Source organism: Protomyctophum bolini (assembly GCF_963924005.1).
Source record: "Protomyctophum bolini genome assembly, chromosome: 12".
In the NCBI taxonomy this organism is placed as follows: Eukaryota; Metazoa; Chordata; class Actinopteri; order Myctophiformes; family Myctophidae; genus Protomyctophum; species Protomyctophum bolini.
In genome coordinates this window covers 39,709,539-39,737,450 of record NC_137873.1, presented here as the reverse complement: position 1 = coordinate 39,737,450, position 27,912 = coordinate 39,709,539, and the positions used below count along the sequence as shown (strand labels likewise).

Sequence of the window (27,912 nt, the reverse complement as noted above, 5' to 3'; positions counted from 1 at the left end):
TTTTACTTAAGTAAAAAGTACTGGGAGTATACGTATTATTCCACCACTGTAATCTAGTCTATACACATAATGTGAAATAAAGTTAAGACACATTTCAAAAGAGACAGAAATACTTTATTACATTCTTAAAAGCACATATCATGTATCCACTGAGTGACTCATTATAATCTCTTGGACTAGTCATATACCTCTTGTACATTTTGTCATATAGGGAAAGAGAGGGGAAACAAGCTACAATTTACTTATTTATCTTTTGTTCAGACGTTTTTCCAAATCTTTCTTTAAAAAGAAAAAAAGACAAAAAGTGGAGTAAAAAAAAAAAAAAGAAAAAACTAAAGAAGAAAGAAAGTGGATAAAAGACTCGACAGATAAATAATCACAACAAAAAAATGTATGTTAAAAAAACCCGATAATGTTTTTCTTCTTCTATTCAACTGATTAAAAGAAAAACGTTCATAGATCATTTACGTCTTGTAAAGGTCATGTTTCAATATCAGGAGTAAGGGTGGGTTAGGGTTAGGAGGAAGGGGCTTTGACACTTTGTGAGTAACATTCACGAAGAAACAAAAAATAGAGTTTTACTGTATACGTCATCCACAGTGATTCATGGTTACGGGTCTCATCTTCGGTGCAAAGGTAGGTGTGTGTGAGTACAAGGCTGGTATAGAAGACACAGGTGAACCAACGCTATAACGAGGTCACAGGGCAGAGCAGAACACCTATTGGCTCCCCGAATGGCCGGCCATACGAAAAGACGCAGGTTTCCTTTCTGACAGCGACTCCGTTTCCACCGCCGAGACGCTTTTGAGTATATATACTTGAAATCTGAGGTATTATTTAAAGGACCACTTGAGCCCCGACGATGCGTACAATTGTCGCGAGACCAAAAGCCCACGAAGCTCATAGACGGGGGGTACTCGACCCCCCCTACGACGAGACGCCCCCCCAAAAAATAGGGGCGACAACAGGTTCAAAGTGGTTAAAAGCGCAATTGAATGCCATCGTCGTGTTATGCAAACGTAGAGCATTTACAAATAACCGATCAATAAAATATACAAAATGTACAAAAAAAACCCAAAAAACAAAAAACAAAAAACGTTATTAAAATCAGTAAAAGTCTTTAGGAGAGAGAGAGGGGGAAGCCAGGAGCTCTGTTCTGTTCTGACCCCAGACTATAGTGCCTATAGTAGAGGGAAGAAGGATAAGTGCTTGGTTCTGCAGGACAGGGTTTTCAGGGGGGTTCGGGACCGAGAGAGGAACAGCAAATATACAAAAAGAAAAAACAAATATGCCGTTTGCTCCGACCAGCGAGGGAGGAGCGATAAACAACACCCTGTATAGGTTCCCAAACAAGTGTGGAAATAGCAGATCTACAAGCGCACGACGTGGCGCTTTGTGCCACGTTGCAAGCTTGTAGATCCTAAATTATTATCTTTTTAATGGTTAGATTTGCGTTTTGTTTGGTAAAAAAAAGAAAGAAAAGATGATCTTTTTTAAATGCAGGAAGAGACAATGGGATTGTGACTAGGGATGCACCGAAAGGGAAATTCTTGGCCGAAACCGAATACCGAATATAGGAAACAGTTGGCCGAAAACCGAATACCGAATAGCCGAATACATCTTTGTTGTAAAGCTACCTGATTATGGCAAAAGACATGATTATGGATTTTTATAATCGATTCATCGGGCGATTATTTAAACGATGAATCGATGAATCAGATTATGGCACCTTTTTGCAATTACCTTTAAAAAAATGCTTCACGTTATTGTAGGCATGTTGTAACTAACAATAAAGACAATACAAATGAATACTCCTTCAAAATTAATATTTTACCCCGTTTTTTATACAATTTGATTTGCCATTCCTTGTACTTGTAATGATACTGTTATCTGTAATGTTGACCGTGTATAGCTGACTGTCTTTCTTTCCATTTCTATCTCTGGGACCCCAATTTATTTTTTATTTCTATTGTAAAATCAATGTAAATTTTGAGAGTCTATTTGGTTCCATTTTTGCACTCTGTTACAGAACCTTAGGGTCCACTTGGTTTACTTTCTAACTATCTAGCTCTAGCTGGAACTCCCACTATGAGAACCACTGTCCTACACACAGTCTGTGTGGGCACGCACGCGCGCGCGCGCACACACACACACACACACACACACACACAATAGCACGCTAGCTGATGGGGGGGAAAACGTTCTTATTTAGCAGCCATATTAGCATGTTCTCTAGGCTCTAGTATCACATATTGCCAAAGTTAAACAGCACTGAACAACTGTTCATTGTTAAGCAAAACGTTCACGGACGTTCTGCTTCTGCTTTAGCCCTATGTCCACTTCAATGCGCTGCTGAGATTACAGTAGCCTACACATGTGGAACAAATTGGAGGAGCTAACGAGCTAGTGCTACACTGCTAGTGTTCGTCCGTCGTAGCCTGCCCTGCCTGCAAGCTCACAGATTCAGACATTGGGGAGCATTTTTGGTCATACGACAAAAGAATAGACAGTGGCGGTGCTCACAAATACCATGTTTTGGGACCTGTTTTGGGCATTTTGCAACCTGTTGATGAGCTCGCAGTTTTCGCGGAGCGCATCGCAGCCACAGAGACGCTCCGTGTGTGTGTGTGTGTGTGTGGGAGACTGAAGTTGGGGAGAGAGAGAGGGGTAGATGCGTAGCGCTCTGGTTACGTTCAAGACAATCGCGTGTTGTGTTTATAGCGACCCAGTGTTTTGACTATTCGGTGATATATTTTCGGCCTATTTGAGCCGAAACCGAATAGGCCGAAAATACATTTTTAGCCATTTTCGGCCGAATATTTTCGGTGGCCGAATTTTCGGTGCATCCCTAATTGTGACTCATACAAACAAGTGGGTCTGTGACCCACCACTGTTCAGGAGACTCACTGCTGTACAACCAACAGACACACGCTGGGTGAAAAGACACGGCAACGCCCCCTACAGACCGCTGATTCGATGCATGCTGCACGGGGGGAAAAGAAGTCCCACACCACCCTCCTCCCCTCCTCCTCAAGTTTCTGTGTCACCAACAGACACACGCTGGGTGAAAAGACACGGCAACGCCCCCTACAGACCGCTGATTCGATGCACGCTGCACGGGGGGAAAAGAAGTCCCACACCACCCTCCCGTCCTCCCCTCAAGTTTCTGTGTCACCAGCACCAGGAGTCCCTGCAGTCCCTCTCCTCTCCTCCGGGAGTCCTCCTCGTTTTTGTCAGAGTGCCACCACGTCAAAACCCATCATCATCATCATCATCATCGCTCTCTCTCTCTCTCTCTCTCTCCCGGTCCGAAAACGCCAAGATGAGAGAGGGGGGTGGGCGGGGGCGGGGGGGAACAACGTCTTTGCCGTTTCTTTCTTGTCTTGTCTTGTCTTGTCTTGTCTACGCTTGTGTCGTCGGAAAAACGAACGAACGAATGGCTCCCCTTTGCTGGTTATGTCGGCAACGTATAGTGTCCACCCCTACTTCCTCGCCGCCCCGTGAAGGGGGTGGGGGTGGGGGGTCGTTGCCGTTGGAAACCTGAGAGCATCATGGTCAAGAGAGGAAGCATTGTCCTGGATGAGGATCATCGATTGTCCTTTTATTTAAAGTGTCCGTACTCACGTTGTTGAACCTCTCCCCGCGTGATACCTCTCTCTCTCCATGTCTCTCACCCTGTCTCTCTCTCTCTCTCTCTCACCCTGTCTCTCTCTCTGTCTGTCTCTCTCTCTCTCTCTCTCTCTCTCTCTGTCTCTCTGTCTCTCTCTCTCTCTGGAAACAAGCACTCGCACACAAAACACACACACAAAAGGGTTCGCACTATATACTTCTATATTCATTTATTTACATTCAATATATTTAAAATATTTTTTTCGTTTATAAACGTGTATATAAATTAAAAGATAATTTCATCTCTTGCTGTCGTCTAAGTGGCAATTTACATAAGAAAGGGAAGGGGGTTTGTGGGACTGAGGTTTGTCATTGCATTGTGTTATATCTATTTTTATTATTTTTTACGAGAGCCTGCGAAGGGCAGCACCAAACACCGTCTGAACTTTAATGTGTGTGTGTGTGTGTGTGTGTGTGTGTGTGTGTGTGTGTGTGTGTGTGTGTGTGTGTGTGTGGCTACTGGTTACCACTAAGCAGTGAGGTAGGGCTGCAGCTATCGATTACTTTATTTTCCTGAATTTGTTTTTGTTCGACTAAATCGATTACTCTGATCAATCACGTGAGCCTTATTTAATGGTACGGGTGTCACACAGACATAGCCGATCTACAAGCTCACAATGAGTCACACTGCAACTAGTCTTGGGCCTATATATCGGGTTTGTATTTCACTATATTCTTTGAAATTGATTTGATTAAAATCGATCAATATCGAATCAATGAAATCGCTTAGCTGGATTGAACCGATGCACCCTTACAGTGAGGCATAATGTCGTGCTGTCAAGATGAAAGGAATTGAGTGGTTTGGATGAGCTTGGTCCCTTGGAGCTGGTCAGTTCGACGGCATCGCCATGAAAACACATATAAACACGCACGCGACGCACGTACGCTCTGTGTGCACAGAGCGGTAAGTCGACTCAAAGAAGACCTACGGTGTTAAGTATATATTGCCTGGGAAGTGTTTAAGTGTGCGGACTAATGCCGGATTCAAACTTCGTTAGTGAAGGACTTAGCTTAGGAAGGATCATGGGAAACGGAGTCCTAAAGGATCATGGGAAACGGAGTCCTAAATGATCATGGGAAACTGAGTCCTAAAGGATCATGGGAAACCGAGTCCTAAAGGATCATGGGAAACGGAGTCCTAAAGGATCATGGGAAACGGAGTCCTAAAGGATCATGGGAAACGGAGTCCTAAAGGTTCATGGGAAACCGAGTCCTGAATCGATTGATTGTCTCTTTAACTGCTGGTTATAGAGCGTTCTGTGTTTTCATCATCTCACTCACACACATTCTCTCCATCTCTTCGTCTGCCTGCCTGCGTGTGTGTGTGTGTGTGTGTGTGTGTGTGTGTGTGTCTGTGTGACTGTGTGTCTGTGTGACTGTGTGACTGTGTGTGTGTGTGTGTGTGTGTGTGTGTGTCTGTCTGTCTAACGGCGGGAGGAGTCGGGGAGAGGCATGTCGCTACCGAACACTTCGCGGTACAGAGGAGGGAAGCTGAAGGCCGTCTCAGGATGCAGCAGACGGAAGAACTCCAGCTTGTCCATGTGGAGGTTACAGATGGACCGCAGCAGCGGCAGCTTGGACAGCATCTAGAGAGAGAGAGAGAGAGAGAGAGAGAGTTGGTTTTGACAGCCAATTTTGGTTTAGTTTTCCTTTTAATACATATTTATTTGGTTTTAGTCTAGTTTTAGTCGACTGACTATCACGTTAGTTTAGTCGATTGAATCTAGTCGATTTTGTCGACTAAAATGTATTTTGACAGGCCTTGATGGCGTCGTAATGCCTGATTTTACACTTGGTTGCGTGCTGAAAATAGCGGATTTACAAGCTCACAACGTGCTGCAAAACACCGGAGTGCAACCAAGCACAATATTACTTTTCTTTTAGTTCTCTTCTCCACTAGTCCCTCCCTAACACTTTCGTCTAGTTTTTATTTGTTGATGAAGTTGTCAATGTATTTAGCCTCGGTTTAAGTCATCATAACTTTGTTATTATTTAGTTTGAATGTGGAAAAAGGTAGTCTAGTCGATGAACATTTCTCGTCATTTCTCGAAATGTATACGAAATGAACACTGGAGAGCGAGAGAGAGACAGAGAGACAGAGAGAGAGATTAATCGCTGTGAATATGTGTGTGTGTGTGTGTGTGTGTGTGTGTGACTGTGTGTGTGTGTGTGTGTGTGTGTGTGTGTTTGTGCAGGTGCAAGTAGTGCGGGTTACAACATGTAGAGAATCTGTGCCAGACGACCTGTGAGCGAACCCGTTGTATCTGCCAAACTGTCCTTATCACCATTCAGAGGGTAAACAGGATTTAAAATAAACGGAGGTCAATGAAAAGTTTGGTGCGATAACGAGAAGTGGTCAGATAACCGTAAAAAGAGGGGGAGATGCACAGGATAACGCAAGTTTAGGGTCAGAGAACGTGACTTGTATTTAAACACTTAAGCCCAATAAAAATGCAACTAAGAAAGAGTGACTCCCTATCCTCCTTCAAAACCGCCGTAGAAGAGCAGCTGTAAGTCTAAACTTAACCCCAGAAATGGTGTTAAGTTGCTACAACGTTGACGATGTCGATCTTGCATAATCATTGTATGTCTATAAACGTCTCGATGAATTGAATCACACGGGACCACAATGGAAACAAGGCCTTCCTTCTTGTGTTGTCCTTTTAGCACCACTGTATAAATCGTACAGTTTGCAAACCGCTAATAAAGTATTCAATCAGGTTTGTAGATGTGACGAGGAGGGTTCTGGGGGCGTTCTCACCTCATCCAGCTTGTCTTCGGAGGCTCCGCTCATGGTCAGGCTGTGCTGCAGAGCCAGGTAGAGCTTGTCCTGGAGCTTCTGGACCTTCTCACCCTCCGTCAGCCACAGACGATCTGCAGGGAACACAGCGGTCATCATGGTCAGCTTCAGAGCCAGGAGGAGACCACAGCATGGAGACACCCAAAGTGTTCTTTGGACAACGGCGTTCGAGTACAATAACTCTCCCCCAGGGAGCAAAGACATGCATGCTTGCATGTCTTTGCATGTCTACGTCCTTGCATTGATGTAGACTATCTGATATGTTATCTCTTTTTGCCTGATAAACACGCCATCCTTCCATGTATTCTTTATGTAGAAGATTTAAATGACTATGTAAAAATGGAGATATGTTTTGCCAAAGGGACTTTTGTTGTGGCAGATTTTATTTGTCAAACTTGGGAAAGAAGACAGAGTATACTCTGTATAAATCTGAGGTGTAAGATAATGAATTATGTAATGTAAACATGCTGTAAATGCAATTGTGAAATGGTGTCTTATAAACCCATCGGGGTTGGGCACGTTGTGTGCAGGACACGGAAATAAATAAACAATCAATCAAAAAATCAATCAATCAATCATACTGTAAAATAACATAACAGAGCTCTCTTTAAAATCAGTAGTCTGGCAATATTTCCGTGTTCCCCATCAATTTCACTGTTCACTAAATTAAATGCTTGTGAAATGTAAAATCCTTAGCGTAACCATGTGCTGTGTATAGCAGAAAGCAGACATAGTAGATAAGTTGCATAAGCACCATGGTACCTTACCCGGACACAGCAGTGCAGAAGCACTGAACAGAGCCATCTCTTCATCGGACAGCTGCATGCGACACAGAGCCTTCCCGAGGTCCATCACTGCACTCACCAGGTCATCACAACCTGCACCAAAACAACATCACACAGGGTCAGGGGTCATCAGACTTGGCCTTAGTTGTCGTGGCAACTTTTCGAATTTAAATTCCGTTTGACCTGCATGTTCTTATTTTGATCATAAGACCCAATTAATTACTGAACGTCAAGTCTCCAGGTTTTCTTCAGAATATGTACAGTATGACAGTTATTTACTATGATACTGTACGTGGCACATTATGAGTCCACTAGTGCTAGTGGTGCTCAAACATTTTATTTGCAAGGACCCCCATAACTCTGAGAGTATACAAATGGAACCAAAGGCACCCGTAAGGATCCATTTGGTTTCATTTGTATTCTCTCAGTTTACAGACCTGTCGTGGTCTAAATTGTATTATTATTATTATTATTACCCATAACATGTTCAGGATATCACGATAAGTAAAGAATAACGTCTAAACTACAATGACGACAGTGCGTTAGAAAAAGACATGGAGCCTCACCGAGTGCTTTGAAGAACTGCGCAGGGGCGAACTTCCCATCGAAGAAGATGGTGGAGTTGTTGATGTTGAAGGCTCGGCACATGCGTATCAGCAGCACCTCCAGGCAGCCTACGAGGCAGCACGACGGATACAGATACAGACAGAAGAGGGACAAACGCACGTATGAGAGATTGGGAGACGAAAAGACAAGAAGGAACCAACGTTAGCGAGATAGTTACACACAGTGACACTTCGGGGCAGGAAGGAGGACATGCTGAGCATGTGACTTCAATATGTTTATGTTTATGTCAGGTTTCAGCGATTGGTCAGATTATGGTCTCTGTCGGGTGGAAAGTTAACCACATGCATATGCCCAAAACCTTTTAGGTAGTCTCTCGAGACAGCCTGTTTTTCCTTTATTTTTCGACGATGGGTTCTCAGATTGCTTTTTAGGATTCAAATGAAAAAGGTAGCAGATACACAAGCAACAAAATGTGATTACTTTGGAGTGCAGTGAATAGGAAGGCATTTCTCTAGTGTTGGCATGAATGCTAATCAATCTAATGTGTGCGTGCGTGCGTGTGTGTGTGTGTGTGTGTGTGTGTGTGTGTGTGTGTGTGTGTGTGTGTGTGTGTGTGTGTGTGTGTATGTGTGTGTATGTGTGTGTGTATGTGTGTGTGTGCGTGTGTGTGTGTGTGTGTGTGTATGTGTGTGTGTATGTGTGTGTGTGTGTGTGTGTGCGTGCGCGCGTGTGTGTGTGTGAGTGTGTGTGCTGGCATTGACCTGCTTTAAGCAGGATGATCTGGTCGTTCTGGCACAGGTCCATGAATCCGTCGATGCGTTTGGCGAACTCCACCACGTACTGGATGGCGTTGGTGATGTGGTGAGCACACTGCTGCCACACCCACTCTGAGGTCTGCGCGCGCACGCGCACACACACACACACACACACACACACACACACACACACACACACACACACACACACACACACACACACACACACACACACACACACACACACACACACACACACACACACACACACACACACACACACACACACACACACACACACACACGATTCATGTTTAGTTTTTTAACCATAAGCTTACAGCCGGGGATACGAAAAAAATGCAAATCTACAAGCTATGTTAGATCTGAAATTATTTTCCTGGCGCAACTAGCTCAGGCTAAAAAAAGGCAAAACAATAAATCAGGAATAATTCCAACCCAAAACCTTAAAATGAACAATCTGCGTGTGTGCGTGCGTGCGTGCGTGCATACCTTGTTCTGAAAACCCCTGGTCTCCTCGGGGCTGTACTGCGCCCAGGTGAACCTCTTCATGTCATCTGCACTGAACTGGCACGTCTCCAGATGGGACTTCACTATGCTCTGAATGGTGCGTTCTGGGAAAACACACACACAATTTACAATTTAGGCATTTAGGCATTTAGCACAGTGTTTCCCAACCTGTGCTACGCGGAGCTATGGTGCTCCTCTTGATGTCTCCAAGTGTTCCGCCTGATTTTAACTAAATTAACACTATCCCTCCCCCGAAAGCAAAAGCTATTGAGCTGCAGGCTTCCTATTGTTGCGTCGTTGTTGTCACACGTCTAACCATTAGACATGCGATAACTACAACACGGAACAATAGACTCTAACGACCCTCGGCCATTGAAATGTTAATGCTTAGATGCATGCAGAAGACGCTACATTTCGCTCCCTCCAGAAAGACTGGAGCGCGCAGAGTGCATATGCACGTAGACGGCAGACACACACAGTCCCGACCCAAACACTGAGGAGGTAAAGTAAACGTGACGTTGTTGTGATTAAACATAATGTGCCACGAAAAATAGCTGTCCAAAATAGCTTTCCATAGATGTCCAAACATGATCGCCTCGTTCGGCCAACAAAATATATCTCCCTCCCTTCACAGAAGCGCAGCGATGCCTGATTTATTCTTCGTCGTACACGTGTTATGCTTGCATGCTGAAAATGGCTGATCTACAAGCTCACAGCGCGTTGCGGACGCAACGCGCTGTGAGCTTGTCGATCAGCTATTTTCAGCACGTGGAAATAAGCAGGCTGTGAGAACTGAGACCCTTCACAATAAAAGCATGCAGCATTCACAAGTTGGCTCATAATAAAGAAAGGAAAAGGATTAGGTGGCATTTCACATTTCATATGAGCAATTTTTTTGAAACTGAGGCTCTGTCTCTGTCCTTTTCTTTCTCTTTGAAGTTATTTGATGAGTGCTGTCATGTGTGTTTTTAAAAGTATATTTACTTTTACGTTTTACTATATATTTAATATATATATATTTAATATATATATATATATATATATATTTATATATATATATATATATATATATATATATACACCCCCCCCCCCCCAGGTGTTCCCCGAGATTTTAGGGCTATGAAAAGTGTTCCCTGGGACAAAAAAGGTTGGGAAACACTGATTTAGCAGATGCTCTTGATTCAGAGCGACTTACATTAAGCTAAAAAAAGCATGGCATACATCACATATATAAAAAGTAGTTATCATGAATCATGTATAAACTAAGAACGTAACAGTGGAGTATCTATGTCAGCTATACATACTATACTATATTATGTATTATACAATATACATGTGTACTATAAAGTGCTATGACTACATAAAATGCAATTCTAGTGCTGTAAGTAACGAGCTATAAGTGTGTCTAAAAGACTATGTGTGTGTGTGTGTGTGTGTGTGTGTGTGTGTGCGCGTGTGCGTGCATGTGCACTTGCCCTAGCCTAGCCCCTTAGATAGCACTTTATGTAGACTTGGATAGTATTTTAGACACACTTATAGCTCGTTACTTACAGCACTAGAATTGCATTTTATGTAGTCATAGCACTTTATAGTGTACACACACACACACACACACACACACACACACACACACACACACACACACACACACACACACACACACACACACACACACACACACACACACACACACACACACACACACACACACACACACACACACACACACACACACGTTAACTCGGATCAGTCATCGTTTTCTGCTGGCTTGCAGCAGCTCCACACATCCTAGAGATCATGTATCGATTCCATTTCCTGTCTGCGCTCGTAAACAAACACCGACAGAGAGCTGACGGCGGTGAAAAAAGGCATAGCGTTGAGCCGCGCCGGTCGTAGCCACGATGAAAAGGATACTTCTATGTGTCATTTTGACCTGACAAATTAAGAAGAAATCTTGTCCGGTCAAAATATCGTTTTATTTTATACATACGTTTATATGTTGCTCTTCTGTCTGCACTGTCTGCTACCCATGCACCTTTCATTGGTATTTGGTACCGTAATGGGGCAGTTTTTAATGTCTACGCTGCCACCCACCTAGTTCCATAACGGAGCAGTTTTTAATGTCTACGCTGCCACCCACCTAGTTCCATAACGGAGCAGTTTTTAATGTCTACGCTGCCTGCCACCCACCTAGTTCCATAACGGAGCAGTTTTTAATGTCTACGCTGCCACCCACCTAGTTCCATAACGGAGCAGTTTTTAATGTCTACGCTGCCACCCACCTAGTTCCATAACGGAGCAGTTTATAATGTCTACGCTGCCTGCCACCCACCTAGTTCCATAACGGAGCAGTTTTTAATGTCTACGCTGCCACCCACCTAGTTCCATAATGGAGCAGTTTTTAATGTCTACGCTGCCACCCACCTAGTTCCATAACGGAGCAGTTTTTAATGTCTACGCTGCCACCCACCTAGTTCCATAAAAGAGCAGTTTTTAATGTCTACGCTGCCACCCACCTAGTTCCATAACAGAGCAGTTTTTAATGTCTACGCTGCCTGCCACCCACCTAGTTCCATAATGGAGCAGTTTTTGATGTCTACGCTGCCACCCACCTAGTTCCATAACGGAGCAGTTTTTAATGTCTACGCTGCCACCCACCTAGTACCATAACGGAGCAGTTTTTAATGTCTACGCTGCCACCCACCTAGTTCCATAACGGAGCAGTTTTTAATGTCTACGCTGCCACCCACCTAGTTCCATAATGGAGCAGTGTTTAATGTCTACGCTGCCACCCACCTAGTTCCATAACGGAGCAGTTTTTAATGTCTACGCTGCCACCCACCTAGTTCCATAACGGAGCAGTTTTTAATGTCTACGCTGCCACCCACCTAGTTCCATAACGGAGCAATTTTTAATGTCTACGCTGCCTGCCACCCACCTAGTTCCATAACGGAGCAGTTTTTAATGTCTACGCTGCCTGCCACCCACCTAGTTCCATAACGGAGCAGTTTTTAATGTCTACGCTGCCAGCCACCTAGTTCCATAACTGAGCAGTTTTTTATGTCTACGCTGCCACCCACCTAGTTCCATAACGGAGCAGTTTTTAATGTCTACGCTGCCACCCACCTAGTTCCATAATGGAGCAGCTTTTAATGTCTACACTGCCACCCACCTAGTTCCATAACGGAGCAGTTTTTAATGTCTACGCTGCCACCCACCTAGTTCCATAACGGAGCAGTTTTTAATGTCTACGCTGCCACCCACCTAGTTCCATAACGGAGCAGTTTTTAATGTCTACGCTGCCTGCCACCCACCTAGTTCCATAACGGAGCAGTTTTTAATGTCTACGCTGCCACCCACCTAGTTCCATAACGGAGCAGTTTTTAATGTCTACGCTGCCACCCACCTAGTTCCATAACGGAGCAGTTTTTAATGTCTACGCTGCCACCCACCTAGTTCCATAACGGAGCAGTTTTTAATGTCTACGCTGCCTGCCACCCACCTAGTTCCATAACGGAGCAGTTTTTAATGTCTACGCTGCCACCCACCTAGTTCCATAATGGAGCAGTTTTTAATGTCTACGCTGCCTGCCACCCACCTAGTTCCATAATGGAGCAGTGTTTAATGTCTACGCTGCCACCCACCTAGTTCCATAACGGAGCAGTTTTTAATGTCTACGCTGCCTGCCACCCACCTAGTTCCATAATGGAGCAGTTTTTAATGTCTACGCTGCCTGCCACCCACCTAGTTCCATAACGGAGCAGTTTTTAATGTCTATGCTGCCTGCCACCTAGTTCCATAAAAGAGCAGTTTTTAATGTCTATGCTGCCACCCACCTAGTTCCATAATGGAGCAGTTTTTAATGTCTACGCTGCCACCCACCTAGTTCCATAATGGAGCAGTTTTTAATGTCTACGCTGCCACCCACCTAGTTCCATAATGGAGCAGTTTTTAATGTCTACGCTGCCACCCACCTAGTTCCATAATGGAGCAGTTTTTAATGTCTACGCTGCCACCCACCTAGTTCCATAATGGAGGTGTCTGCTACGTCGGGCCGTCTGTCCAGCAGGGCGGCGTGCGTGTGCGCCAGCAGCGTGTGCGTGTGCGTCAGCGTGCTGTCCGTCTCGTCCATGGGGGCGGGGCTCTGCAGCGGCGAGGAGGACGACGACGAGGGGGGGCTGGAGGAGGAGGAGCCGCCGGAGGAGGAGTCGGAGGAGTCGGAGGTGTGTCCGGCGCTGGCGCCGCCCCCGCCCAGCATCTGCAGGCTGCAGTAGTGCCTCATGGCCTCGGTGGTCAGCGGCAGGTCGAAGATGTCGGGCAGCGCCGCGATGTCGTCCAGGTCGCTCTGCGTGGAGGAGCCGCCGTCGCTGCTGTAGGAGCGGCTCAGACCGGCTCCGCCGCCCCCTGGTGGATGGGAGCATTATTATGGTTACTATCGTTTATCGTGATTAAAAAAAAATAAACACTCACAGTAATGGTATCATATGGAGATTTGTGTGCTGCGACGTGTTGTGGGCGTGTAGATCGGCTATTTTCAGCAAGTGTAAAAACAGCCATTACGACGGCATCAAGGCCCATTTTGTTCGACTAAATCAACCGTAGATTTAGTCGACAAAAGTCTTATGCTATTTTAGTCGACTAAAACTAGACTAACACTGAAACATTCCGGGTGACTAAAATGTGACTAAACACTAAATGAAAACTATGACACTAAAACTAAAATCTGCTGCCAAAATATCGTCCCATGATCCCTTACCTCCGCCACCGCCGCTGCTGCTACTGCTGCTGCTGTCGCCGTCCTCTGGGCCGTCCTCCCGGGGGGGGAGGGGCACGCCGCCGCCGGCCGAGGCTCCGGAGGGGGCGGAGCCAGCAGAGCCGCCGCCGCTGCCCTCCTGCTGCTGTTGCTGCTGCTGCTGCTGCGTCTTCTGGTGCTTCTGCACCTCGGCGTACAGGCTGTCACGCTGCTTCTTGGACATGCGGCCGAACTTCACCGCTGCACACACAGAGAGAAGGAAAGAAAGGAGGTTTGAATACACAGTAAGTAAATAAGTAGGTAGGTCACAGAAGCTAAAGGCTCATTCATAGTCTGGATTTTCGGTGGTGAGGTGACCACCGAACTACAACATGACGTCACGAGCCGCGGTGAAGAGCAAACCACCGCCACCGCCCTTCTCTCTGTTTTTACTCACCATGGTACCGCTCAACGTTATTTCAGCTCCGGTGAATGTGGTGTGGCGTGGTGTGTGGTGTGGTGTGGTGTGGTGTGATGGTGTGGTGTGTGTGGTTCCTCACCGTCTCGGCTCATTCCCAGAGCCAGGCACTTCTGCAGGCGGCAGTGCTGGCATCGGTTGCGGTTGGTCCGGTCGATCAGACAGTTCCTCTGCCGGGAACACGAGTACATGGCGTTGTTCTGCTGGCTGCGCCGGAAGAAACCCTGGACACACATTAACAAGATTGATTGAATTGTAATTGCAATATTAGTCTGAAAGAAAATCACTTTTAGATATCTTTCGACCCAGTCGTTCAGCCCTGTGTGTGTGTGTGTGTGTGTGTGTGTGTGTGTGTGTGTGTGTGTGTGTGCCCTCTCACCTTGCAGCCTTCACAGGTGATGACCCCATAGTGGATTCCTGAGGACTTGTCCCCGCAGATCTTACAGGGGATGACCTCAATCTGAGCTGAAATTGGAGGAGACAACAGATGCGTACAGGTCAACTACTGGCCCATATCATGCATGCGCGCACACACACACACACACACACACACACACACACGGTCGCTATCTGCTATGAGTAACCGTGCGAATGTTGTGTAACTCTCTCTATCAAAGGCAAACAAACAGCTCGTGGAGGATTGCCACATTAAAAAAAAAATCCACTTAACACACAGACAGACACAACAATACAATACACAGCGTTGTGTAATAACGTGGAGTGAATCGAATGCCATACATGAACGCAACAGGATTCATTCTGTGGACTAATAAGGGGCCGTCGTTCACGCCTAAAAGAGACAGCTGTCTCCTAGGTGTCTCCTAGGTGTCTCCTGTGTCTCCTGTGTCTTCTGTGCAAAGTGCAATGTGCAATTAATTTTCAATGGGAGTCACATGGTTTGCCGAGACAAGCTTGCTCCCTGGCTGTCTTCTGCCCTAACACTAAATCAGAATTTGCTGATAAAATGAACACTAGAACGCAATGACAGCCTCCTGCGGACGGACACACACACACACACACAGACACAGCGACGAAACAAAGACACAGCAGACGACGATAATAGGTTTGCGTGCGACAACAGAGGAACATGTGTTTCATTAATTAATGCGCTCCATGTGGGAGTGATGAAAGCATGCAGGAGGGGAGAGGCTGCGCGGGGCCTTGAATTCCCTGATCCACTCCAGAACCTCCTCCTCCTCCACCGAGAGGAGAGGCTGCGCGGGGCCTTGAATTCCCTGATCCACTCCAGAACCTCCTCCACCGAGAGGAGAGGCTGCGCGGGGCCTTGAATTCACTGATCCACTCCAGAACCTCCTCCACCGAGAGGAGAGGTTGCGTGGGGCCTTGAATTCACTGATCCACTCCAGAACCTCCTCCTCCGAGAGGAGAGGCTGCACGGGCCCTTGAATTCACTGATCCACTCCAGAACCTCCTCCTCCTCCACTGAGAGGAGAGGCTGCGCGGGGCCTTGAATTCACTGATCCACTCCAGAACCTCCTCCACCTCCACCGAGAGGAGAGGCTGCGCGGGGCCTTGAATTCACTGATCCACTCCAGAACCTCCTCCTCCGCCACCGAGAGGAAAGTCAACGTTCTTTATCAAACAGAATGAGAGAGATGATGATGATGATGATGATGATGATGCAGCACAATGCAGCGAGAACAAACAACACTTATGTGTTCACACGCTTTGTGACTTTACACAGCAACTATATGCACTCTCTTTGCACAGCAACTATGCACTCTCTTTGCACAGCAACTATGCACTCTCAAGCGAGCCAAAAATAATAATATTTTAATCATTTTGTCATGTGTAAATGGCATATCTACAAGCTCACAGCGCCTCACAATGTGATGTGCTGTGAGCTTGTATAGGTCTGCTATTTTTTTCCACCATGTAATATGCTTAAACCTCGGCCTATGGCTATGACATGCCCGAAATAGATAGACACAGCCGCGTTGGAAAGTGATTCCTATAAACAAACTCACCCTAGCCTTAATGACTGTGGTCTGCCGAGGCTAATTTTGTTGTTGTAAAAGAAAACATGAAAGGGTGATAAACATGGGACCCATTTAAATGGTCTTTGTTGCACGGTGGAAAACAGACCCTCTCCGCGGCATAACTTTGATGAAACTGTTGACTAGAATACTCTGACTGACGATGGCAGCTGCAGACATGCAATGGAAAAAACTGACAGCCCACCCCCCCCCCCCACACTCACTTACACACTCTCTCTCTCTCTCTCTCTCGCCCCCCCTCTTTCTCTCACCGTGCCTCCCTCTCTCTTTCTCCCCGTCTCTTCCCCTATCTCTCTCTTCCCCTCTCCCTCCTCTCTCTCTCCCCTCTCTCTCCCCGTCTCTTCCCCTCTCCCTCTCTTCCCCTCTCTCTCTCTCTCCCCCTTTCTTCCTCTCTCTCTGGATTATATAACGTGGGTCTAGCGTTGCTGCATACATACATTCCACCACAGACACGCTCATTCAGCTCTGCCTCAGTCAGCGAGGAGCTCCAGCTTCACTCTACTCTAGTCTATATCTATAACTATAGACAGACAGAGGGAGTGTTGCTATTATAGTATAGATTCTAGACTATAATAGCAACACTAACACTCCCTCCCGTCCACCTCCCGACCACCCCCCATTGGCTGAGAGCACTATATAGGCGGGCGGCCGGAGCCTGTAGCTCCGCTGCATGGGATTGGCTGGGTCGACGCGTCACTCAGCAGCCTGTCAGTCAGTCCATGTGGACATTTTGTCCCACTGACACAGTTTCCCACAGCAGGGGGGAGAAGGGTGGGGGGGGGGAGTGGGGGTGGGGGGGTAGAGGCGGACGAGCACACAGAACACCTTTTGACCAGCCGCTTTAAGGTGGAACTATTTAACTCACCGCTTGGTTTATATTATAAGCTTATAGAGCGTCGCAGTCCCGCCCCCTCGAGAGACCCGGAAAATAAATCCCCGTTTATTTTCCTCATACACTTTTCAGAAAGTATTTATTTAAAGACGTTTACGCCGCGGACAAAGCCAACTCTTGTCGTGACAAATCATGACAATAAACACAATGTTTTGGGCCAAACAAAGAATTAGAAAGTAGGAAAAAAAAACGGCAGGTTACAACACTTTTTTTGTTGTTTTTCTTCTTTGTAAATATTTGTTTGGTCCAAAATATTGTGTTTGTTGTCATGATTTGTCACGACTCGAGTTGGCTTCGTACGATGCTTAAAAGGTCTTAAATAAATACTTTTTGAAATGTAATGTTAGAATGTAATCTTCATCACATACAAAAATTATAAACAATGTTGTACATATACTATACACATATATTGTTATATTATATCATTGGTTCCCAACCATTTCATACTGAAGTACCACCTCAGAAAATATTTGGCTCTACCAAAAATAATGCGTTTCGGGGGAAAATAAAATAAATAAATAATCCACGCACAACCTGCGTAACCGCAGCCGGTTTCCATTGACTATAGCGACAGCGTATAACGTTGCGGACACGCCAACTTCGGCCCCAGTCAGTGTAGCCCGGACCCCAAATCTCAGATGGCGGTATAGATATATTTTTTGCACCACACTATAGTGTCTAAGTCTCAGATACTTTACTTTACTTTATTATGGATCCCCATTTAGCACTTAGCAAAAGTGTGGCTATATTCTTCCTGGAGTCCTGCAGTACACAAAAACACAACACATCATTCACCCACAACAACATACAAAGACAATACACAAGACATACAATGGTTCACTTATACAAAGGATAAGAGTTATACATCTCAAAACAATTGCAATTTAGCAGCATTTTCATATAATTTCAAAGGTTGGAAGGGGTTTTCCATAACTCCATATAGGTCCATATACATTTTAGATAGCGCCGCCGCTATATTATGCTCAGTTTTCTGCACGTATATATACAGTACTGAGAGCTTTAACGCATTCTGACCTGAGATCAGATTCATACGAGGTTTCCACTGGACACACACTGGGTCTGATCAACCCATTCTGACCTGAGATCAGATTCTAAAAATGTCAGTCGTTCTTCGATTTTTCAAAAATAGCAGACCTACAAGCTCGTAGCGCGCCACTCGGTGGCGCGCTATGAGCTTGTAGGTCTGCTATTTTTCAATAGCTAAAGCATAACATGATGCTATAACACCAAAATGGGTGCCCGGTCAGAATGGGTTAAGAAAGAATGCATGACAACCACCAGAAGTCGCTCACGTATTCCGGTCCCCTAGGCTGTATCATATACACACGATCCAGGCCCTATACATCCCCTATATAGACTATGACATAATGCTTCTATGTATGTATGCAGCCTCTCTCTCTCTCTCTGTGTGTGTGTGTGTGTGTGACTGTGTGTGTGTGTGTGTGTGTCTCTCTCTCTCTCTCTCTCTCTCAGAAATAAACAAATAATATACACGGATAAGTGATACAAGTGGAGGAGAAACAGAAGAATGAGAAGAATGAGAATGAGAAGAATCTCATTTATTCATGTCAGAGATCTGCTTCTATGAAGCAGGCCTACTAAATAATGCATTGTGCACAGAAATCTGCGCTCATGCACACTTCATTAATGGACTATAGCGCGGTAAAACGCCTGCTGTATTTACTCTTGCCAGTTTAGGGCCAGGCGATTAAGTACCAAGTACCAATCACCAACTTCAATACTTGAAACTTGAAGTTATTTTCTTTAATATATAACTTTTTGACCTTGGACTGTGACCTCAGTGACTTCCCTAGACAGAGGTCATCTAGACCACAGCACTGCCTGCAGTTGAACAGAGCACGTCACGTACACAACTCCCACATATAGACGTTCGCGATTCAGTGAAACATTAACTGTAGCATCTGTCGGGAAACTACATTAACCAGAATCTATCAGGGACTATATTGAAAGAGGACGGGAAGCGAAGTCTGTACGGTATGGACTCCATGTTGCTCCCTGGAAGGAAAGAAATGGGCTATATGCAGCCATCACTTCCGCGTTTAGCCTCCTTGGTCTCAATTGCGCATGTTTAACCAGAATCTATCAGGAAACTACATTAACCAGCATCTATCAGGAAACTACATTAACCAGCATCTATCAGGAAACTACATTAACCAGCATCTATCAGGAAACTACATTAACCAGCATCTATCAGGAAACTACATTAACCAGCATCTATCAGGGAACTATACATTAACCAGCATCTATCAGGAAACTACATTAACCAGCATCTATCAGGAAACTACATTAACCAGCATCTATCAGGAAACTACATTAACCAGCATCTATCAGGAAACTATACATTAACCAGCATATATCAGGAAACTACATTAACCAGCATCTATCAGGAAACTACATTAACCAGCATCTATCAGGAAACTATACATTAACCAGCATCTATCAGGAAACTACATTAACCAGCATCTATCAGGAAACTACATTAACCAGCATCTATCAGGAAACTACATTAACCAGCATCTATCAGGAAACTACATTAACCAGCATCTATCAGGAAACTACATTAACCAGCATCTACTGTATCAGGGAACTACATTAACCAGCATCTATCAGGAATGCTGCTTAGTGGCCAACAGTATAAGACTGTGGTTGTACTGGTCAGGTCCCAGGTTTTAATGTGTGTGCGCGTGTGTGTGTCTGTCTGTGTGTGTGTTTCTATGTGCAGGGCGTTGCTGAAAATGAGCACCTGTGCTCAGCTACTTCCCTGGGTAAATAAAGAATAAAATAAAATAAAAATACAAAAAATAAATAATAATAATAATAATAAAAATAAAACATTAACCAGCATCTATCAGGAAACTATACATTAACCAGCATCTATCAGGAAACTACATTAACCAGCATCTATCAAGAACTACATTAACCAGAATCTATCAGGAAACTATACATTAACGAGCATCTATCAGGGAACTACATTAACCAGCATCATATCAGGGAACTACAAGTGTAGTTAGATATTAATTCCCATTGAAATAAGGGGTCATATACACTGCCGTCATTTAAAAAAAAAAGTTTAAGTTTTTCCTATTATTAATTTTTAAAGATTTAAAGTTACTTTAAGTCAGAAATATGAGTACTTTCTTCCACCACTGGACGTTATAGGATCTATAGGTGTGAGACACGCCGCGCCCAGGCAGCACCACGCTGTGCAAGCTTCTATAGGAGGACACGCCGCGCCCAGGCAGCACCACGCTGTGCAAGCTTCTATAGGAGGAGGACGGACGCAGCACAGAAACAGGAACACAGAGAGAGAACATCAACAGCCAACAGCCTGTTATCAGTTTAACCTTGTTATCTGCACCACAATGCTCATTCAACGTGTGTGTGCGCGTGTGCGTGTGTGTGTGCGTGTGCGTATGCGTGTGTGTGTGTGTGTGTGTGTGTGTGTGTGTGTGTGTGTGTGTGTGTGTGTGTGTGTGTGTGTGTGTGTGTGTGTGTGAGGAGGTGGGGAAGGGGTTGGGGCTAGGTAGAAGTCCCCTTCGAGGTTTATCTTAACGCGGAACAAACAGAAATGATCCGCTCTTCTGTTCCTGGCTGTGTGTCAAGCAGTCAGTGTGTCAGTATGTCAGTCCTCCACACTCGCAGAAACACGCACAAAAGACACAATGTTCATTCAGTATAGAGGAGGGGGACGGGGGACGGGGGGGACAACGCATCTCTGGGTGCGCCGCATGCTTTAAGTTAAGTCAGACTATGCTATAACACGCTATGGGCTCAAGGTCCCACCCCGTCATGGTACAGGTTGTACTTGTTTACTTGTTGCGCAAGTCAGTCAGTCAGTCAGCCAATCAGTCAGTCAGTCAGTCAGTCAGCCAGTCAGCCAGCCAGTCAGTCAGTCAGTCAGTCAGTCAGCCAGTCAGTCAGTCAACCAGTCAGTGGAGCGTGTGCAACACATGCATTGCATTGTTCGCTCGTTCAACAAGGTTATTTCTGTCATTCTGCACTCATCTCTCTCTCTCTCTCTCTCTCTCTCTCTCTCTCTCTCTCTCAGACAGCTGTTACTGAGGCCCGTGCTAACGCTAAGTCAGTGGTTCACAAACTTTTCAGGCCGAGACCCAAAAGAGAGATCATAAGACGTTTGACCCAAACCAGTGAAAATAGCTTCACGCCGCGTTACAATCTTGTCCATCGCCTATTTTCACGCCTAATTCATGTAGTTTCTTTGATTTCTGTACGAAATTACAGGGGGGGGGGAAAAAATCATTGAATTTGTTTTGAATTCACACAAAAAAAAATCATTTTTTTGGGGGGAATGTGTTTTTTGTTTTTGTTATGTCTTGAAATAATAATGATTAAAAACAAAATTTGGGAAACAAAAAAAAAATGATTCAAGGGACCCATGAACCCAAAGATGTGTCCATCCATCCACGACCCAGAAATGGGTCCCCGACCCAGTGTTTTGGAACCAGTGTAATTAGAGCCAGCTGTTACTCAGGCACATGTTAAGTCATGCCAGTGTGAGCTGTGCATGGGCCTTAACGTGACAGGGAGGGAGGGGGGTGACTTGTCAAACTCAACAGGCGCTGAACAATGGGATGCATGCTCTGACACACACACACACACACACACACACACAGTCTGACTCTGCCCTGTTATGAAACTAGAAACGTACGCAGACAAAGTACACGGACAGACAGAAAAGCCCTGCAGTTTATGCGTCCTCTGTCTGAGCTCCTCTCCTCACATCCTGTTTCTGGGGCCGCACAAGAAGAGAGGCCACGCGAGGCGTTGTGAGCTTGTAGATCTGCTATTTTCACAATATTTATCTGTGGATCCGAATCTAAACTAAATGTAATAATGCCTCAGCTCCTACAATGCTTGTCAGAGTGTGTGTGTGTGTGGGGGGGGGGGGTCCCCAGTTTAAAATGTGATCATTTTGGCACGTAAGGCTGGGACCGAGGCTACAGATGAGTAAGGCTGAGACCGAGGCTACAGATGAGTAAGGCTGAGACCGAGGCTACAGATGAGTAAGGCTGAGACCGAGGCTACAGATGAGTAAGGCTGAGACCGAGGCTACAGATAAGTAAGGCTGGGACCGAGGCTACAGATGAGTAAGGCTGAGACCGAGGCTACAGATGAGTAAGGCTGAGACCGAGGCTACAGATGAGTAAGGCTGAGACCGAGGCTACAGATGAGTAAGGCTGGGGCCGAGGCTACAGATGAGTAAGGCTGGGACCGAGGCTACAGATGAGTAAGGCTGGGACCGAGGCTACAGATGAGGCTGGGACCGAGGCTAGTATTTTGGGGGTCCTGGCCTGAAAAGGTTGAGAAGCACTGCTATAGACCACAATGGAAACAAGTCCCCACTATAGGACTTTTTTGTGTCATCCTTTTAGCCTTAGTGTATGTTTGTGCCATGTGCTGTTTACATTTCTGACAAATTCAATCAATCAATGAAGTATTCAGTCAATCAAAAGAAGTACTCTGGCACGGTCTAAAACTGTCAGGACAGCTTTTCCAACATGCGTCTCAATCTGCTTAATTGTTTTTCTTACCCTAACGCTACAGAAGATCAGACAGTAATCCTATACATAAACCCAGTGTGAGTGAGGGTCTCTGCTGCGCCCCGCCCGCCCCCACCCACCCTCCAGGTACCCTTCAGAGACTCTCAGGGTTGAATTAGCACCGGGGGGCTTGACAGTGTAAGTAAGCACTAAGCAGTGCAAGGAGTTCATTCAAATCAGCCGGCTTTGGCTGTTCAGTCATGCAAATGTCGTCCCTCCCCCCAATCCTGACAGTTTTCTGAAAAACCTTATGTTTCTGTATCAGTGGTGCTCAATATTCCATGTCAAGGACCCCAGAAATTATATGTAATATGCCTCCGCCCCCCCCCCCCCCCCATCTGAAAATATGTTGTTCCAGGGACCTCCCCAGAAGCAAAGAATTGAGTTAAAATGTAAACTCTGTAATAATGCAGACCACACTCTCAACCATAGACATGAACACAGCAGCGGAGTGGACAGAGCCATGGATCGTTTAGAGAAATTGTTCCCAAACTTTTTCATGTCAAGGACCCCCAAATGGACACTAATTAGCCCACGGACCCCCATTTGAAAACATATGCCAGGGACCCCCATAAGAGAAGTTTTTACGGCTCTAGCAGTGATTCTCAACCCGTTTAATTTCAAGGACCCCCAGTTTGACATGCATTAGTCCATACGGACCCCCCATTGAATGGCATTTCTATCTCTGGGATCCCCAATTTATATTGTAAAATCAATGCTAATTTAACTCCGAGAGTGTACACTCTCTGAGTTACAGACCCATAAGGGTCCATTTGGTTCCAAATTATCATTTAGCTGGCCTGGGTCCCCCCTGGAACCCCCTCAGGTAGTGGTATGAGTCCGCGTACAGAACACAGTTGTGAACCGAAATCAATTGATATTGAAAAAGCCGCCAAAAAGGTGAACTTCCCGCAGAGTGAGTTAATTATACAAATACTGTTTACCAGAAGAAGGCTCCTAAAATGTCTATCCGTAATGTTACTTTTAAACCAGCTAGACGACTTCATGCTCCTCAGGAGGCGTGGCTTCTAAAAACCAACCGCCGTATATGAAGACCTGTGTGTGTGTGTGTGTGTGTGTGTGTGTGTGTGTGTGTGTGTGTGTATATGTGTGTGTGCGTTATCAGGTGGATAATATTGTATTGTTCTTTATATTGACGGTCCTCCTTACGTTACGTCTTGTCTACGTTACTGCTGTGTTTATACGGCAGCACTTTCCGTATACTCTGCACCTGCAACTCTGCATGTATAAACCCTTAACTGCTGTGCTGCCTCGGGGCGACTGAAATCCCCCCCGCGGGATCTATAATGACTAAATATTATCAGTTCAAACAATGACATTATTAGGCTGTTATCACATATATATATATATAGCTATAGACTGCATGGGTTTCTATGCAGGACGGTGCGCTAACAATAGGAGCAGTTCCATGAAGCCACACACAGACAGACACAGAGCAATGAGCTCAGACCTTCTGGCTTTTAGCTTTGTTTACATTTGGATATCCTGCCAGAAAGGGAACCTCCCTGAACCCCCCCCCCCCCCCCCCCCCCCCTGTTCTGCCAGAACTATTTCCTTGTCTCTCTCCTCTGCAGAAAGGCTTCCTTATGTATGTACAACAGCCGTGTTGCTGCCCTGCACACGGATGCTATAACAACGGACGGACAAAACCACAACACTTTCCCCCAACTGTAATGAGCATTTGTATCGTTATTATATGTAGGCCTACTGTATGTAATATTATGTATGGGACATATATGCACGCATGCAGCCACAGGCATGGCATGACAACGTATACAATATCTTTTAGGATACAAGGCAAAGAAACTAAACAATGTCCTGTCTGTCTGTCTGTCTGTCTGTCTGTCTGTCTGAATAGATGTCTTGTTTGTCCTGCCTTGCATCCTAAAAGCATTTAGTATTCAGGTTATTTTTAGCTCGCTCAATCAATGTCAGCTGTTACCAAATGAAATAAATAAATTAAAATAAATTAACAACCGACTCTCTTGGCCCCAAATAGATTCTAATCATGATGTCCTGTACTATAGGCACCCTGATGCCGTACATGTTTCATTTCATAAGAAGTGAATGCATCATTAATTAAACTGGAGAGAATCCCCTCAAAGACCCCCATGGGAACCCCACTTTGAAAACCACTAACTCCTATTCAATTGTTGTTCTCAAAGTGGGGTCTGGGGACCCCCAGGGGTCTTTGAGGGGGTTCCATGGGGTCCACAGCAAAAGAGGAACAGATTAAACAGCACAAAGGTTGTCGATCTGCTATTCTTTGGGACAAAAAAATCTGTTAACATCTTAACAAATCTCTTGTAAGGGTCCCTGGCTGGCATAAAATCCTTTCAAATGGGGGTCCCGCTGCCTAGTAATCCTTGACAAGTTCAAACTCTAGATGGGAACGCTATAGTGGATCTCAAAGTGGGGTCAGTCCCTAAGGGGGTTCCAGGGGGTCCCCAGAAAAAGCAGTTGCAATCTAGCATCAAAATCAGTTCAACCAGCAGCACTATATAACCCTGCAATAGGCTACTTTCGGGGGAATAATATTGTTTTTGAAACATTTCAACAATACAAATCTTGTATAGGGGTCCATATAGTCTAATGCACTTTGCTGCAAATGCACTTTGCTGCCCTTGCAGCAAAGTGCAACCCTATACAAGATTTTTATTGTTGAAATGTTTCAAAAACAATATTACTTTCCCCCCTCAAATCTGTTCCAAGAGTTTTTGAAAGTAGCGTCCTACTAGGCTACAACTACAAGTCTACAACCTATCTCAAACCCTCACCCTAAACCAGTAACCTCCCACGGGGCAGTCCACGCGGTGAAGGGCGCTGTTCAGATGCACAGTTGGCGCTCTCCCTCCCTCGGCTGTAAGGCTGTCTAACGCTGGCTGGGTGACATAACTATAGCCCCCCCCCCCCCCTCTCCCTCAGTCACATCACATCACATACTGTACATACACTACAGCCATGCCATGCTGGCAACCCACCCACCGCTATACTGTATAGTCCATAATACAGTCTGCCAATATAACAACCACCAACATATGCTAAAATAAAACCATCTCCACTCGGCCGGTCACGCCCCTTTACGCACAGATGACCCATTATATTAATAGGAAATAAAACATAAGCTATCCTCTATACATTATGCTTGTATTCCTATATTATACTCAGCCTTTCATTTGAAAAAAATGAAAGCCTGGGCATCGAGGGCCTCGATTCGAGGCTATTACTCATCATAGACAGAAATTGCTTCGAAATTATTCGCTATTACGCGCGCGATTACTATTACATAATGCATTCATCGGATTTCAAATTATATCTTGATTACATAATTACACTTTTGGCAAACGTCCCTGTGCGCGCCCCGCCCCTCCCTCTCCTCTCGGCATTGCATAACTCCGAATGCATTCCCGGGAGGGATCGAGGCAGCCGAAATTGCGCACAGATGCACAGAGTCCCTCCCAGCCAGCCAGCCAGCCAGCCAGCCAGCCAGTCCAAACTTAACCGACTGACACGCATTTGGCATGGCTACTATTATAACACACAAGTTATTCTCAAACTGTGCAAATATTGTTTGCATTTAGTCTATCTATAGCTATGCATTTGCTTGTTGTCATAATTATTCATAGACCAAGCTGAGAGTGCGTGCACACATGCCACATGGAACCAACCATCGACTCATTTGGGTGTGCAAACTCAAGTCAACAATTTAGCTTGCATGGGACGCCCTGGAAATACATAATCATCCATAGCAAGCCAATTTATAAATTATAAATCAGCATTTTACACCATGACATGATTGCACAGTCTTGCATGCATGCATATGTGCAAATTGTCTGTCTGTCTGTCTGTCTGTCTGTCTGTCTGTCTCAACAGTTTGAGAATTACAGTACATTTCAAGCACAACTCAATACAAAGACTGTTAACCGTGGACGACACCATAACCCATAAAGCATTACACTTGTTTACAATAGGGTCCACCATGTTCAATTAATCTGTCTGTTTCTGTGGTGCTCCAGGCAGATATAATCCACTCATGAGGGATTAATAGCACGGGGGGGGGGGGGGGGGGGGGTGCGGAATAGACGCACATATAAACGCGCGTGTGTGTGCACATTCAACACAACACAAAACAACAACAACAACAACACAACACAACTTACCTCTCATTTTGCTTAGTTTTCGTTGAGTTGACACCTCCAAAAAACGCCACTACATGTGGTTATAATCATTTAACAGCCGAATAACCGAATAACAAAAAAGCAAAACAACATCAACTGGAGCCAGTCAGTCGGTCAGTCAGTCAGTGTCAACCGACTGGCGCTCCGAATATAGAAACTTCCTTCCAACAGACAGAGTAAACACGCCAAGAAGGAGGGGGAAAAAAACCCCAACCGGTCAAAACAAGCGTTACTATTTCCCCTTTTCTGTATCGTTCGACAAAAGTCAGGAGGAGAAATCAAAGTGGACAAAGTCTCTCGTCTCGATCGCATATAAACCGTGTTCTGCCGATGATATATAACTCTTGGGTTACAACAATAATAATTATCTTCGGTCCTTCTTGCTTGTAGCATGGAGTTCTTTTTGCGTGTGTGTGATCCCCCTCGCTGGCTGTTTAAGTCCCACACTGCTTTGCTTTCCGCTCAGTCTGCTAACCTATTTTTCTCTCACATGATCTCACACACTCACTGCCCGTCCGTGTGCAGGCGTGCGCGTGCGTGCGTGCGGGGGCGCGCACTCGGGAGCGAGCTTAAGGAGGAGACTGATGAGAACCCATAATAATGCCTATGGATAATAAAACCTATGGAATGATGACATATCCTTCTGGAAATGATTCACAGACATAGGTGTGTTTCCCTCTTGCATATCTCTGCGCTTTGCTCATTGATTGTTGTTGACACAGGTGGATTATCTTATATTTATGGCATAATAACCTGTCTGTGTACAATTGAGTTATTAGGCCTTTTAAGCAATTGCAATTGATTTCCCCCTTTACTTATACTAACTATGTCAATGTGCTGTGTAGCCTATTCACATTCTGTGAATGTGTGCATGTTGAGGATCTCT

At 45.3% G+C, this 27,912-nt stretch overlaps 1 protein-coding gene across 1 annotated transcript; it reads right to left on the bottom strand.

The window, feature by feature from the left end:
- Positions 1-106: 106 nt before the first annotated feature.
- LOC308324879 (nuclear receptor ROR-beta-like) lies at positions 107-27,501 on the bottom strand. Its single transcript, XM_080777213.1, has 11 exons — positions 27,009-27,501; positions 14,694-14,779; positions 14,397-14,538; positions 13,861-14,097; positions 13,125-13,508; positions 9,087-9,208; positions 8,583-8,715; positions 7,821-7,928; positions 7,237-7,347; positions 6,431-6,543; positions 107-5,255 (listed from the first exon to the last, which is right to left on the bottom strand). The coding sequence occupies exons 1-11, from the start codon at positions 27,013-27,015 to the stop codon at positions 5,094-5,096; spliced, it is 1,605 nt and encodes a 534-aa protein (XP_080633339.1). The 5' UTR covers positions 27,016-27,501; the 3' UTR covers positions 107-5,093.
- Positions 27,502-27,912: the final 411 nt, after the last annotated feature.